The sequence below is a fragment of the Zonotrichia leucophrys genome, chromosome 1A (assembly GCF_028769735.1).
Source record: "Zonotrichia leucophrys gambelii isolate GWCS_2022_RI chromosome 1A, RI_Zleu_2.0, whole genome shotgun sequence".
NCBI lineage: Eukaryota > Metazoa > Chordata > Aves > Passeriformes > Passerellidae > Zonotrichia > Zonotrichia leucophrys.
This window is the reverse complement of record NC_088170.1, coordinates 61,588,913-61,602,168: the sequence shown is the minus strand read 5'-3', so window position 1 is coordinate 61,602,168 and position 13,256 is coordinate 61,588,913. Positions and strand designations below refer to the sequence as shown.

At 37.5% G+C, this 13,256-nt stretch overlaps 1 protein-coding gene across 1 annotated transcript in view; it reads left to right on the top strand.

Moving 5' to 3' along the window:
* SEMA3C (semaphorin 3C) overlaps nucleotides 1-13,256 on the top strand; it is a 114,242-nt gene that overhangs the window by 59,861 nt on the left and 41,125 nt on the right. The window contains exons 4-6 of the mRNA XM_064702955.1: nucleotides 6,094-6,254; nucleotides 8,461-8,523; nucleotides 9,871-9,990. Of these exons, the coding sequence (XP_064559025.1) occupies nucleotides 6,094-6,254; nucleotides 8,461-8,523; nucleotides 9,871-9,990 (344 nt within the window). The remainder of the gene's footprint in view (nucleotides 1-6,093; nucleotides 6,255-8,460; nucleotides 8,524-9,870; nucleotides 9,991-13,256) is intronic.

The following is a 13,256-nucleotide window of genomic DNA, read 5'->3' as shown; positions in this document are numbered from 1 at the left end:
GTTACCAGGATTTCAGGAGCTTTTTCTGTCTTGCAAATTGGGGAAAAAAAAGGACCCATCTACTGACATATGTGAACGCTCTGCTTAAGGTCAACTGTTAACTGGTATGTCTTTTCCTATCAACACATGGTCCCCTTCACAAAGAGCTATTGAGTGTTTTACTGCCCCTAATGTATATGTTGAGCTGCTCAAGGTGACAAATTGTTCTTCAGACAAGCTAGAGCCACCTCTGGGCCTGATTCTCCAAAGACTTCACCTTGGTGTTCTGATTTCCCTTTGTAAAAGACTTCACTATCTTAGTCCAGTAATGTTTAAATTTTGCTCTCAACTCACGTAGCAAGTACACCCACAAGTATTCAAGCTGTATATTTAAAACAGATCATATTTAGATATCATTGACATTTCCTTGTTATTTACTCTCATTCCAAATGCAGCAATTAAGTTTCCTTCTAGCAGATTATACATTTTTGCTTTGGGCAAAAAGAGGGTTCTGTTTCAGCCTGTACTATCTGAACTCCATTCTTCTCTCTTGTTCAAGTGATCTTGTTAATTAGTTAGCATGTGATTTTATGAGCACTTGTAAATCTATTTTCTCCCCTTTCACTTGCCCTTTTTTTTTTAATAAAAATACGATTAAACCCCTCTCAGATGAATTCAGAAGCAAGCAAGTGTGCACATCTCTTATTTCTAGTTCTTATGAAGCTATTACCTCTTATCTAAAAAGCCAGATTTCATTGTCACAGCATTAAAGAAAAGAGTAGAAACTCTCATGCATGAAGAAGAGATAAAGAAAAGGTCAGAGGTCCATCTGAGCCTTTTTGGGCGCTGTGTGTTTAAGGCACACAAGGGACTGACCAGTAGCACATGTGGCTGCTTGTGGTGAGATGGCTGTGTCCCCATTCACAATGGGATTGAGAATGGCTGAGGGATGAGTTTTGGTTTGAACACTGCATGAGCAGTGGCAAAGTGCTTCAGCAGCTCCCTTATCTCAGCCCCTTTAGCAGAAGGAATCAATACATATATCTTCAGAAAAAGGAATATTGACAGTGCAAAGGTGACTCATTCGGAAGTTTTGAAAGGAAATATTCTGGTTTTACCTGTTCTCTTTCCGTACATGAAGTTGAAAAAGTAGTCACTGGTGTTCTCAGACTTGCAGTATTATAGCAGACTGTTTCCACAACTACTGTGTAAACTATAAAACTGATGCATTCATTTCCTCCATGTCTTTACACTAAAAAAAATTAGAATAAAGCCAAGAAAACAATAACTAAAATTGATTCCTATGAAATCTGATATTGTTTAAGTGAATCTTTTCCACTAATTTCTGCTGAAATGTTATAAAACAGATTTGTAAATACAAAGTAGAAAGAAAAATATGTAAAATATTTAAAGCAGACCTTTTCTTCTGGCTGAAGTTTTTTGGTTTTGGGATTTTTTTAATGATTTTTGGTAACTTTGCAAATACCTCAGATACCACTCACATTCTTAAAATACATAACCATTCCATTCAATGGTAGTAACATTATGCATAGTATCTATATATCCAAGTTACTTTTCACCTTTTTAAACGTGACCTGGCAGAAGGGGACCATTTCCATTTGATGCTATCAGCAAAAATATTGTTCTACTTAAATAATTGTTTCTACTAAAAAAAAAAAGAAAGAAAAAAAAAAAAAAAAGAAAAAAAAAAGAAAATTGGTTTCATTCCAGTTCCTGGAAGGTGCGATTTTACATTGCAGTCTCACATTTGGCATGGGCTGGCATATTTGTTGGCACAAACTCAGGGCTTAATGAGGCTTAAGAGAGTTTTACAGCCTCTGTAATCAGAGGCTAACACTGAGCTTGCTGCTAGATGTACACAAGGTGTGTGATTTGGGCACCCCACACCCCAGGAGAATGTAAAATGTAAAATAAAACAGCATTGTATTGCTGACTTCCACATCACTAGGGCTACATAAAATCCATGCCAATTTGGGCAGCAGAGATTCCCTGGGGAGATGCAGCCCATCTTCCTGGAAAGCTGAGTTTGTGCCCATCTCTGGTGCTGTGTGTGAATGGATTGTTGTGCTTTACTCCCTGCTTGTTTCTGAAGCACAGACACCAAATCTCTGCTTTTGCTCTCAACTTCCCCATAAACAGCCTTCTGAGACTGAATCCTTATGCCAGCAGGAAAGAGGAGGAAAGCACATTATTTCTCGCACTCTCCCACAGGGGATCCTAAATTAAAAGCCTGACAGACCATCCTGGGCTTGCTGAAAGCCCTGCTAGGCTGGAAGTGCAGGGATGGTGGAGAGCAGGCATGACTGCATGCAGCGTCTCACGTGTCGTGCTTTATCCACAGTTTATCAGTGGATTAATTCAGTGCTTTGAACTTAGGCTAGGGATGCTTGCATGCCAGGGCTGGAGCTCACCAAACCCTGCAACATAAAGGTAATTCTTGATTATGTTGAAATCATTCTTCATTATGTAGAACATTCAATAATAAGTTCAATAATAAGGAAAAAGGAAGTTATATTTTGGGAATGTCCTACTAAAAATTGCATTAATTTCAGTAACAAATGTATCAAGCAACATTATAAGATGTCAACCTAAGAAGTCACTTCGGGGTCTTGCCTCTACATATTAGAGATTATTATATTCCTTAGTCTTCTAGAGTCTGGTTGTTTTCAACATTGTGCTTCCAGTGAATTTGAATTAAGGAGTGATGGAAGTTTGAGGCTGAGTGTTAAATAAGACATTCAGAGGACTACCTGATGGATCTAGCTCATTTATCCTTATGCAGGCTGGGCAATTTGGTTATAATAGGCTGTGTGAGATAACTACACCTCCCTGGATACCCTGTTTCTAATAGCTGAAATTGTTTGGTTTTGGTGAGAATATTTTGGTTTGTTACAAAGGCTTTTGTGATGTCAGCAATAGATATTCCACAAATATTTTGTTATTTCTTCTGTGAAAACATAGCTTTTTTTTTTTTAAATTTTTGTGGTGGATTAGAAAGATAATTAAAGAGTAGGACTTTAACTGTCTAATTGTCAGTAAGCTGTGTGCAGAGAAAACTCCCAGTCATTGGGATCTCCAAAATGTGCAGTTCAATAGTAAGCATAATCTGGAAAGAGAATTCACTGCAGCTTTTGTTTCTTTGTTAAAGCAACCTGTTCTCTAAGATCAGATTTCTTACAGTAGGGCTCAAGCTGGTGTTGGTTTTGTCCCTGAGGAAAGGCAAAATTCACAACTGATGATGGAAAACTATGAGCAAAGATTATTTTTGTATCATTAAGGATAAATGTTACTTGTATATTGTTTTATTGTCAAATAAAATTTTTAATATTTAGAGAGCTGTCTCTAGCATCATTCTCTATATAGGTTTTTCTACTTTCAATGTTAAGTTCTCAAAGCATGGAACAGAATTGCTCTGAATGTTAGTAATGGTCTACTTCATTTTTCCCAAAAACTTTTGTTTGAGAGAGATGAAAGGGAATATGAAAGATCATCCAGCATCTTTGCAGCCACTGTTTTCTCCAAGCAACAACAACTAAATATTAAATCTTTTAAAAAAGGCAAATTTTCTTGGATGATTGTGTGGTAAATTTTGTTAAATTAAAATAAAATTTGATTAGTTATAAATTCCCTCCATACTTTCTTGAGTAGCCCACAGAGTGTAATAATCTGTAAACTTCAGCATTGAAAGAAATAAAACTAATAAATCAGTGTGAGAGTATTTGTTTCACAGCTTTCCTTCCTCTTATGGATGGTGTTGAGTTTCCATAGTCCAGTAACCTGGCATAAGGTGTTCTTTGCATCAGCAGCTTGATGGAGGCAGATTATTTTTCAGGAGCCTTGGAAAGAGTAATACCATTTCAAGGAGGTTAAAAGTCCAAGAAAATAATGGACTTTGATGAATGGAACTTGTGGAAATCTGTTGCTGTCTTTGTCTCTTGTTTGAAAGCAGTCGTCATGATCATGATGACCTTTTACATCAGCCCTGGTGTTCTCATTGTCAGCACTGTCAGTCAATGGGGCAGCCAGGAGGGACGTTCTGCTGTGCAGTCACTGTGCTCGCATTGACCCTGTGCTGGGTGGGAAACCCTCCCAGTTTTTCTGTTCTTTCCTGGTATATCAGATGTACAGTCAGGAGAAGGTGCAGTTTCACCTTACAGCTCCCAGGTGTTATGGTAAAGTTAATAATGCCCAGGAAAAAGGAAGAGCACGAGTGCCTGAGCCTGGCTGTGAGAATTTCAGAGGCCAAATTTCAAATGGCACTGTGCTGGTGAGATTGCTGGGACAATCCTAGCTAAAAGCGTACTGGCAGGACTTTTTTAAAGTGAAAAAACCAATTGATTTCTCAAGCACTTAAAGAAGCCTTCTGAAAGTATTGTGAACAATTTTCATATATATTTAACAAGTTCTTTTTCAGTGTTTTAGGCACAGATTGTAAATCTTGATTGTATGTTTATGTTTTGTCAAGGCACAAGAAAAATACTACTTTGAGTTTTTTTATATTACCATAAATAAGTGTATGTAGGAAACTCAGCTCCTGAAAGCCGTCTCACATCTAAATTAATCAGAACACAATTATCTTTCAGTAACTGGAGATATTTTTCATCTTCCTATGAAACCAGTTAACAATGATAAAAAACTAACTGGAGTTATGTATCATATATTTATCAATACAAATTATATTCTGATAAATGTTCTTTCAATCATTAGTTCTCTACTAGACAGGTATGAATCCTAGCACTTCAACTTTTGCCTGCTATTAAAAATGGCTCTCCAAGTAATTTAAAAAAATTGCTTTCAGCTAAATATGTGTTTTGCAGAGGGTGCATACTTTAGGCACACTTCTTTTGGCGCTTTTTTTTTTTTAATAGAGCACATACACAGAAATTTTTCTGTTTTGAGAGTTTTACTTTATAAAATATCCATAGCTTCAGAAAACTAATTTTGTAAAAGACATTTACTGTTTTCCATAGGGAATGAATGAGCAAAAAACTTTGCTTTAAAAAACTTGATCAACAGTGACAAGCCATAGTGTCCCAGACAAAGTTTGCAACTGTGAACTGTGGGCTCAGATCTTGCATTTATGAATATACATTATAGCAGAGCTCATTTTCATAAGTACTGTGTATTTTGAATATAAATACACAGTACATAGGGAACACAATTCAGTCCTAATATTCATGAAGAAAGCAGGCATAATTATATGCTAAATATTTTAACAAAGACAAATTGATTATTAAGGTTTTATTTTTCTACTCTCAGCTCTTGAGAAATCTCCCTTCTGTAATTACTGAAAAGTAAAACAATCTGACTGAGGGCCAAACTATATTGGCCAAGCAAAGATGGGAAGGCTGAGTTTTCTTGAAGGCAGCAAGCAGTGCTTATGTTGCAGTTGCTTACGATATTCCTGTAACAGGCCTGATCCTGCACTGCTGAGATCAAAGGATGTTTTCACTTCACTTTATTGAAAAAAGTTTTATGTAGAAAAATAAGAGCTCCTTCTACAGTTCTCTTAGTTTGGTCCAAACCTGTAAACAAACAACTGAATGAACAGACACATTTAGGCTTGACTGAATAATTTTTCCTTTTAAGTAAGCCACACATGATGATGAAGAACAAAGTAAAACTTGACCTTAAAAATTATAAAAACCTTTTCTTAGTGAAACCCTCTGTTAGGAAAAGGAGGTAAAATGTTCTTATGTAGTTCTCATTGATCATGTGGGTTTTCTGCAGTCATAAACTTCAGAATATATTGAACATATTGATTAATTTAATAAATTATGTTCCTTAAAAGCCAAAGCTGTAAATAATAATATCCATTAAAATAGGAATTAATTAGATGAATGAATAACAGCACTGCCTGATTTTTATTAGCTATGTCTATCTACTTAATGTAGAAAATAATTGTATTCAAACTGGAAAAGAGACTTTGCTTTACCTCAGCCATTGTATTATTATCTAGTGTTCAATAAGTCTTTTTCTTCCTTCTCTGGCCCCATTTGTGCTCAAATATGTCTTTATTTAGAAAGATTTTCAGCTGAGAAGCATGAAACGTGAGTGAACTGCTTTACTATGCTACTGTTTTTACTATTTCAGAGCTGCAAGAAACCAAGACCTCTGAGTATCACAGGATATCCCACAGCCCCCTGGATTACAGGATATTATTGATGGATGAAGATCAGGATCGGATCTATGTGGGGAGTAAAGATCATATTCTGTCTCTGAATATTAACAACATAAGCCAAGACCCCCTCAGCGTAAGTTCAAGTTTTATTCTGAGAATCTGAGGTTGTCTTTCCTTTTAAGACAAAAAAACATAGCATTTGATCATTTTACACAGAAGTCCATGCCCACACCTTACAAGGAAAATCTGTGTGGTTTATACTTTCCAAGATGGTTCAGAGATACACTTTTAGAAGAATCCTCAAGGAAGAGTAAGATATGCACTATCATTCTCAGATCATACAGGGAAAAAAGCAAGGACAGAGTTGTCCTTAATCTTCTACTACATTTTTAAGGGTTTGTGCTCTTACCCTAATCACTGAACTCCTTTCCAGTCTCCTGGTATGTCTGTGTCAGCCTTTGCTCTTCAATTGGGTAGCTGAGACATTATTTGGGTTTGGTTATTTTATTTGGGTTTTTGGGCACTGTGACACCTCCTGTTTTCTGACTTCTCTCACTTACTGAGATGGTCTTTTCCAAGGACTCTGTGTTCCCTTACCAAACAGTAGAAGGCAATTCTGTGTGAAAATAATATTATCAAATGCTTACAGATTCCTTTCTTGTCTCCAAAGCCAGCTGACATTCAGCCTCTGCTTTTGAAGTGGGTGTCCTGCAGAAGTTCTGTGTGCCCAGAAGCCTGGCTGTTGAGCTATTGCCTGTCTACAGACTTTGTCTTGCCTGTTTTAGACTATCACAGCTACTACCCTGCCTGAAGGTGTACCATAAAGGCCTTGTTCCACCAAATCCATCCAGTCCTTTCATCTGTGGGCTTTATTACTGTACCTCAGAAGGGCTGAGGGGCAGCAATACCTGGCTTGCAGCTGGGAAGATAAATGCCTTCCTTAAGAGACAAGGCTTTTAATGTGTCAAGAGAGAGAGAGGGGCCCTGCCAGAGAGTGATTGAGCACAGTTAAATTAGGCTTTGCTCTGAATCACCCTCTGGACATGCCTGTCCACCTGAATTGATTGTTCAGGGAGCCCAGGGAGGCTCATTCTATCTTACACATTTAAATTAAACGCCTCTAGTTCTACGGTGTGAATGCATCCTTCCCTCCTCCTAATGGTACCCAGATCTCCCTCTGACATGGGGCTGCCTTCTAAGGTCTGAAATACCTTCTGTGACCTTTTTGCTAATTTCCATCTCACAGTGAGCCAGCACCCTGGTCTGGCAGGAGCTGTGCCCCAGCATGGCACTCCCCCTCCTCTCCTTGGCACGTTGGGCTTAATCCTGTGCTGAGTTTGATTAGATAGGAGGGCCTCTGTTACATGAAATATTTTCTACAGTATAAAGCTGTGAGACATTTCAATAGCTTATGTAGGCCTGGAAAATAAAGAATAAAAAAATCAACAGAAAGGAAAAACACACAAAGCTTTCAGGCAGTGAATGTGATCACCCAGTATTGGGCTCAGAATGAATCTCTGCAATTCCACACAGTCTATTTGTTTATTTAACAACAGATTCACTTTGCTGATCTTATAGATCTGTAGAAATCTCATATACATATCCATTCAAATCCATAATTCTACATATATATATGTACATATATACACATAGATCTTTTAATGATATTGTTTATGTTATCTTGAGGCTAAATGTTATCAGGCTCTGTCACGTACTAGATTTCTGGGGATAAATTTGTAATGGATGTCTTTCCTATTTCAAAATCAAAATAAATAATGGAAGAAGCTCAAAATATTTACAGTTTGAGATAAACAGATAAGCATTCAGACATTGAAGTATTTATTGAAATCCTTCTGAAAGAAATCAGTGTGAAATCTTGAGATTTCAGATAGGTTTTGTCATAATCTAGCCAAAACTTTGATGATAAAATTGAAAAATTGTTAGAAGAACCCTTCATTCAATATTTTAGTCTTCTGGATGTAGTGTGAATGATTTCTACAAGTTCAGTAAAAGTAAAAAAGTAAAGAAAGATGGGCAGTAATTTAGGCAATAGTGGTGAAAAAGCTCTCTTATTTAGATAAAACAAATCTAAATTGATTAGTTTGCATTAAAAAATTTTAATAAACTTAATATATATCAGCCAAAGACCTGGCCCTTGATTTTGTTTAGTGCATGCTAAGACAAAGATAGTTTTATTCATCAACATAAATCCTTTTTTCCTTTATAATCAAAGTAGAAATTATATCTAAATATTAATCTATTAATGTATGTTAGGCAGTGAATTTTTTTTTTAATTATGTAATACATATACTGCTTGAACAATGCTTCTTTCCTTGCAGATTTTCTGGCCAGCATCAGCAAACAAGGTTGAAGAGTGCAAAATGGCTGGCAAGGATCCTACAGTAAGTTGTAATCCACACGCACTCATACACACAAATTAGGTACTTGGCAATAAAGTAAGAGCACCTTGAGTGCAGCCAAAGCAAAATGAAAGAAGTGTTTGATTTTCTTTTGAAATGCTTTGCAAGCCAATCTATAAAGTGAAATTCTGGAAAATCAGGTAATGTAAACAGAATGCACCGTGAGATTCTGACAGATGGGAGAAGATACACAGTGTCCATTTCCTCCCTTTTTTGGTTGTTACTAATCAAACTAGGTAGTAGTACTTTTCCAGGTATGTTCTGGGGTGGTGCTGCTCTGTTTGTTGAGCTGCTCTTCACAGTGTGGAAGTTCTTTGGCTGGCTGCACTCCCCAGGAGCACACTCTGAGAGTGGATGGTACCCACTGCCTGCTGTCTGAAAATGCCAGTTGTGCGCCAGTTTTCAGATGATATTGCTTGGTGCTGGCTCCAGCTGAGCCAAAAATGTGAATGCCTTTAAAAGTAAATAAACCAGTGCAGTCTGCTAAACAAGGATTAACTCTACTGATTTTCATGAAGATGACTGATGGCACAGTTTCCAACCCTGTGCTCCTAAAACATATTCAGTTCACAGTGTCTTCGCTGAGGTTTAGATGGCTGAATATGAAAGCAGTTCTGGGATCTGGGTAGGAAAATGTATTCATTAAAAAATCTGTTTTCAACCTAAAAAGCATTAACACTTGATCACAATAAAAAATGAAAGAGTAAGAAAAAAAAGGGAAGGGAAAAAAAATGTAAATCCAATACTGTGAACTGTGTGGCCCTTAACATTCTGGTTCAATTTTCATGTTGATTTGAAGATGTCACTGTAGGTCTTCCATACAAAGCAACAATTGACTGCAAACCTCAGTTTAAAGTTTTGAAAATAAATTGTTTATACAAGTAGCAAAATCTGATATTTGGACTTGCTTTCTTTTTAATAATCTCCATTTATGTTGAACCAATCAGGAGGAAGAAAGGACTGTATTTTTTCTTATGACACAGAGGTGTCCTTAGGGAAACTTACTAAGGTTATGCCTTGGTTTCCTGTAGAGGTCCTGCTTCTTCTCATGCAGGAGAAATATGTGAATGAAAATTGGATTGCTCTGTGGAAGTAGGAGAACTCTGTGGGCTCCTCTATAACTCATCTGTGGTGCTCAATCAGAGAGAGCCCTGTTCCCAGAGCAGGCAAATTGACGTGAAAAGAAACAGCTGTCCAGATCCAGAGACCAGCAAACTCAGTAGAGCTGTTTTCATAATGCTATTAAAATTCTATGTCATGTTCTCTAGAGTTCCCAACATCTCCTAGCACTTGCCCCTGTGGAGTGACTGTTCTCTGTGTTTCCTGCAGCACGGCTGTGGGAACTTTGTGCGGGTGATCCAGTCCTACAACCGCACCCACCTGTACGTCTGCGGCAGCGGCGCCTTCAGCCCCGTCTGCGTCTACGTCAACAGGGGACGCAGGTCTGAGGTAACTCTCCTCTCATTCTGGCCACTCACTTCGTGGTCCACCCTGCTGGTGTGAAGCAAAATCTCAAAGTTTTGAAAGTGCAAGAATCAGTGGTCCCAGTAGGTTTCTTCACCGATGTTAAACAGCGAAAGAGCAAAGGTCCGTAGTTTTGTGACCTGATACCAGCTAGAAGCAAAGCCATGATCAAAATCCATGCCTCAGATATGATGGTTGTCCAAAATACGATATATTTGTCCAATATATGGACAATATTTGTCATATATATATATATATATATATATATGTATATGTCCAATACTGATGATGTTTGCCCACAGTCATACCAAATGCTGGGATATGTTTGATAGTACTCTTTATTTGACATTGTCTGGTGAATTCATTCCTACCATTTGGTGGAAAAATGCCCAAGAAATACTTGAAAGGAAATAGCCAGTTAGATGAAAAGTAAAATACAAACTTCAATTTTTATAACTTCCATGTGTTACTGGTTTCTTGGAGAAGCCCTTAATTTGGCTGGCTATTCAGGTTAGGTTTGCTGGAATTCAGCTTAACACCATCTAGATGCAATCCCAGTAGAGGAACTTTACCTACTGCACACCCACCCCACTAGATGGTGCCCAGATGAAGTTGGTAAGTTTCTCTTCACTGTAAAATCATACTTTTTCTAGATGGGTTTCCAATTTTTCTATATTCAGTTTCACTGAGTGTATTTTCAGTATAAGTACCAGATGTTTCAGAAGTATATGGTCCAAGTTTCCTGATTTGAAAGTGAAATGTTTGTTTATCTGCAAATATAATAGGTAATAAATTAGGCAACCAGAAAGAAAGAGAAAGGCATTTAAGCAGGAGGCAGCACCTCAGTAGCTTTTGGGTCAGATTCATGTCTGCAGGCACAGGGGTGTGCAGTATAATTTCCAGAACAATGTGGAAGCAGATGTGTTGGGAAGGAAGATCAGAGGGTGCTACCTGGAGCTTTGCCATGTGAGGGCAGCTTTAAAAGCTGGGCTGGCTTCTCGGGAAGACACTGAGAAATTCATCACTGATTTAATTGGGAGTGGGATGGGAATTCTGGCTGAGCCCCAAGATTGATGCAGAGGGTGCCAGGGAGGTGATTATTCAATGTTCCTCCAGATCAGTTTGCGTGGTATGATCTCAGTGACTTTTGGTAGATCCCTACCTGGCTCAGCTTCCTTAACAGAGTGTGCACTCAGAATCACTGCACTTTCAGTCCAACTAAATTATCTAAAAGTAGAGATTATAGGCCTGGATTTAAAAGCAGAAGCAAGCAGAACTAAGTAAATTTATTCTTCTGGTCTAAAAATTCTGCATTGACTTATTTTGATGTATTATGAAACAGGGATCACCTTTCCCCGGCATTATTCTTTTTCTTGAAAAATCATTTAAAACATGAACGATGATCTCATTTGTCTTTAATCAATGTAATACTCTTTATCATCTTAAGTACTGGTATTGCAGGCCAGAGAAGTTTGAATCTCATTATTTTAGACTGTTTGTAAATGAGATTGGGACAGATGGGAGAGCAGGAAATGACATCTCCAGATGATGCAAGATGTTAAATTTCTTAAATGAAAAGTAAAGATACATGACTTGGAAAAGCAGAAGCAGCTTCACTTAGGCTGTCTGTAGAGCTGCATGCCTATGATCAATTGATTAAATAAACTGCTGTTTCAGACGTCTGGAGTCTGTGAGACACTTGACTGTAGGCACTTCTTGCTCAAAGCCATCACTGTGCAGGCCAACAATAGCATAACAGTTTAAACCCAAGAATTTCCTTCTGAACTCATTGCATATATCTGTGCATGACTAATTGATAGAGCAGTATGAGGAACTATGTAATGCTGATGGGACTAGTGAAAATTCATTTTTTCCTCTGCTTGTATCATTTTGCTTTCAGTGTGGCACAGTTTTCAATGCACAAAAGGTTGTTTTTGCACGTGCAAAACGAATATTTTAGAAAGCACATCTGTTTTTCTCTAGAAGCTACAAAGCCTGACAGAGTCATATCCAACAATCATAAGAGCTGGGCCTGTTTTGCTCTTCTGTCTCCAGGATCCCACATAAGCTCACAAAAAATGGGGGTTTCATTGATGAGGCAGAATTTTGCCCTTTTCCCTGAAACAGAGGTTATAAAACAATTAATTTTCTTCTTTGGCACACCTAATACTTAGGTCTTTGATAATTACTCCCTTAGTTACCCAAATATATTCTAATGTCAAAGTATATGCAAACAGAAGGAAGTATAATCCCTAAGTGAAATAATTATAGACTAAATAGTAGTTTAATATATATGAAAATCAAGTGTAATCCTGGAGCTAGTTTAGTAGAGGAGTAATGGGCATTTTGAATTGGTAAATAGTGGTTTAATATAGTAAACATGGATTAGAATCAAGCTGCATATAATCTAGAAGTGAAAAAAAACAACAAAGAAACCACCCAAGATCACATTAGAAACTTCATACTTATACTTTAACAATGTTTAGAGAGCTTATTACTGAAACAATAGATAAGATCTCTGAGATTAAATTAGGGAAAACAGAAGAGGGGGAAAGAGAGGGAACAAGCATATGAAAACTTCCTGCTGCAGCTGTGCACTTGAACTTGGTGTAATCTTCAGTTTGCTGGTGCCAAATGGCTGCTGAGGGATTTGTGTGGCATCCCCACTCCCCTGTGATCTACATTAACTGTTAAAGGGAATGTCAGGAGTTGCTGGCCCTTCTCAAATAACTAATTGTTGGCATCTACCTCACAGAAGCCTTTCTTTGGAATTTTTGTCAGCTACATTTTTCTTTTGAAATGTTTAAGTTTGGTTATTTGTTGTTGTTGGGGTTTTTTCCTTGCAATTGTGTCTTTTTGCCTTTTATTGAAGATTGGAAGTTTATTATAGGAGCTTAAGAACAAGCTATTTGGTATACAGTGTGGGGGAATCAGTGTGTGTTGGGTCAACTTATATCTGCCATTACTGACTGCAGTTTTTAAGGAATGAGCTTGGGCTTGAGTAATTTCTTGCTGAGCACACTGTGCTGGTATTGCTGGGAACCAAGAAGTGAAGAGTTGCACCAAAATGGCCAGATTTTGTAAAGATATTCAGATTGATTGTATTTTAAGCTGTAGTCCTAATTGCTTCTACTTTGCTAAATGTTCATAAAGTATATAACATATAAAAAAAATCCCTGTACCATGATTTCTTAAAAAAAATGAGGAGATTTCAGGCTATGGTAAGAGGTATAGATAAATCATCTCTCACT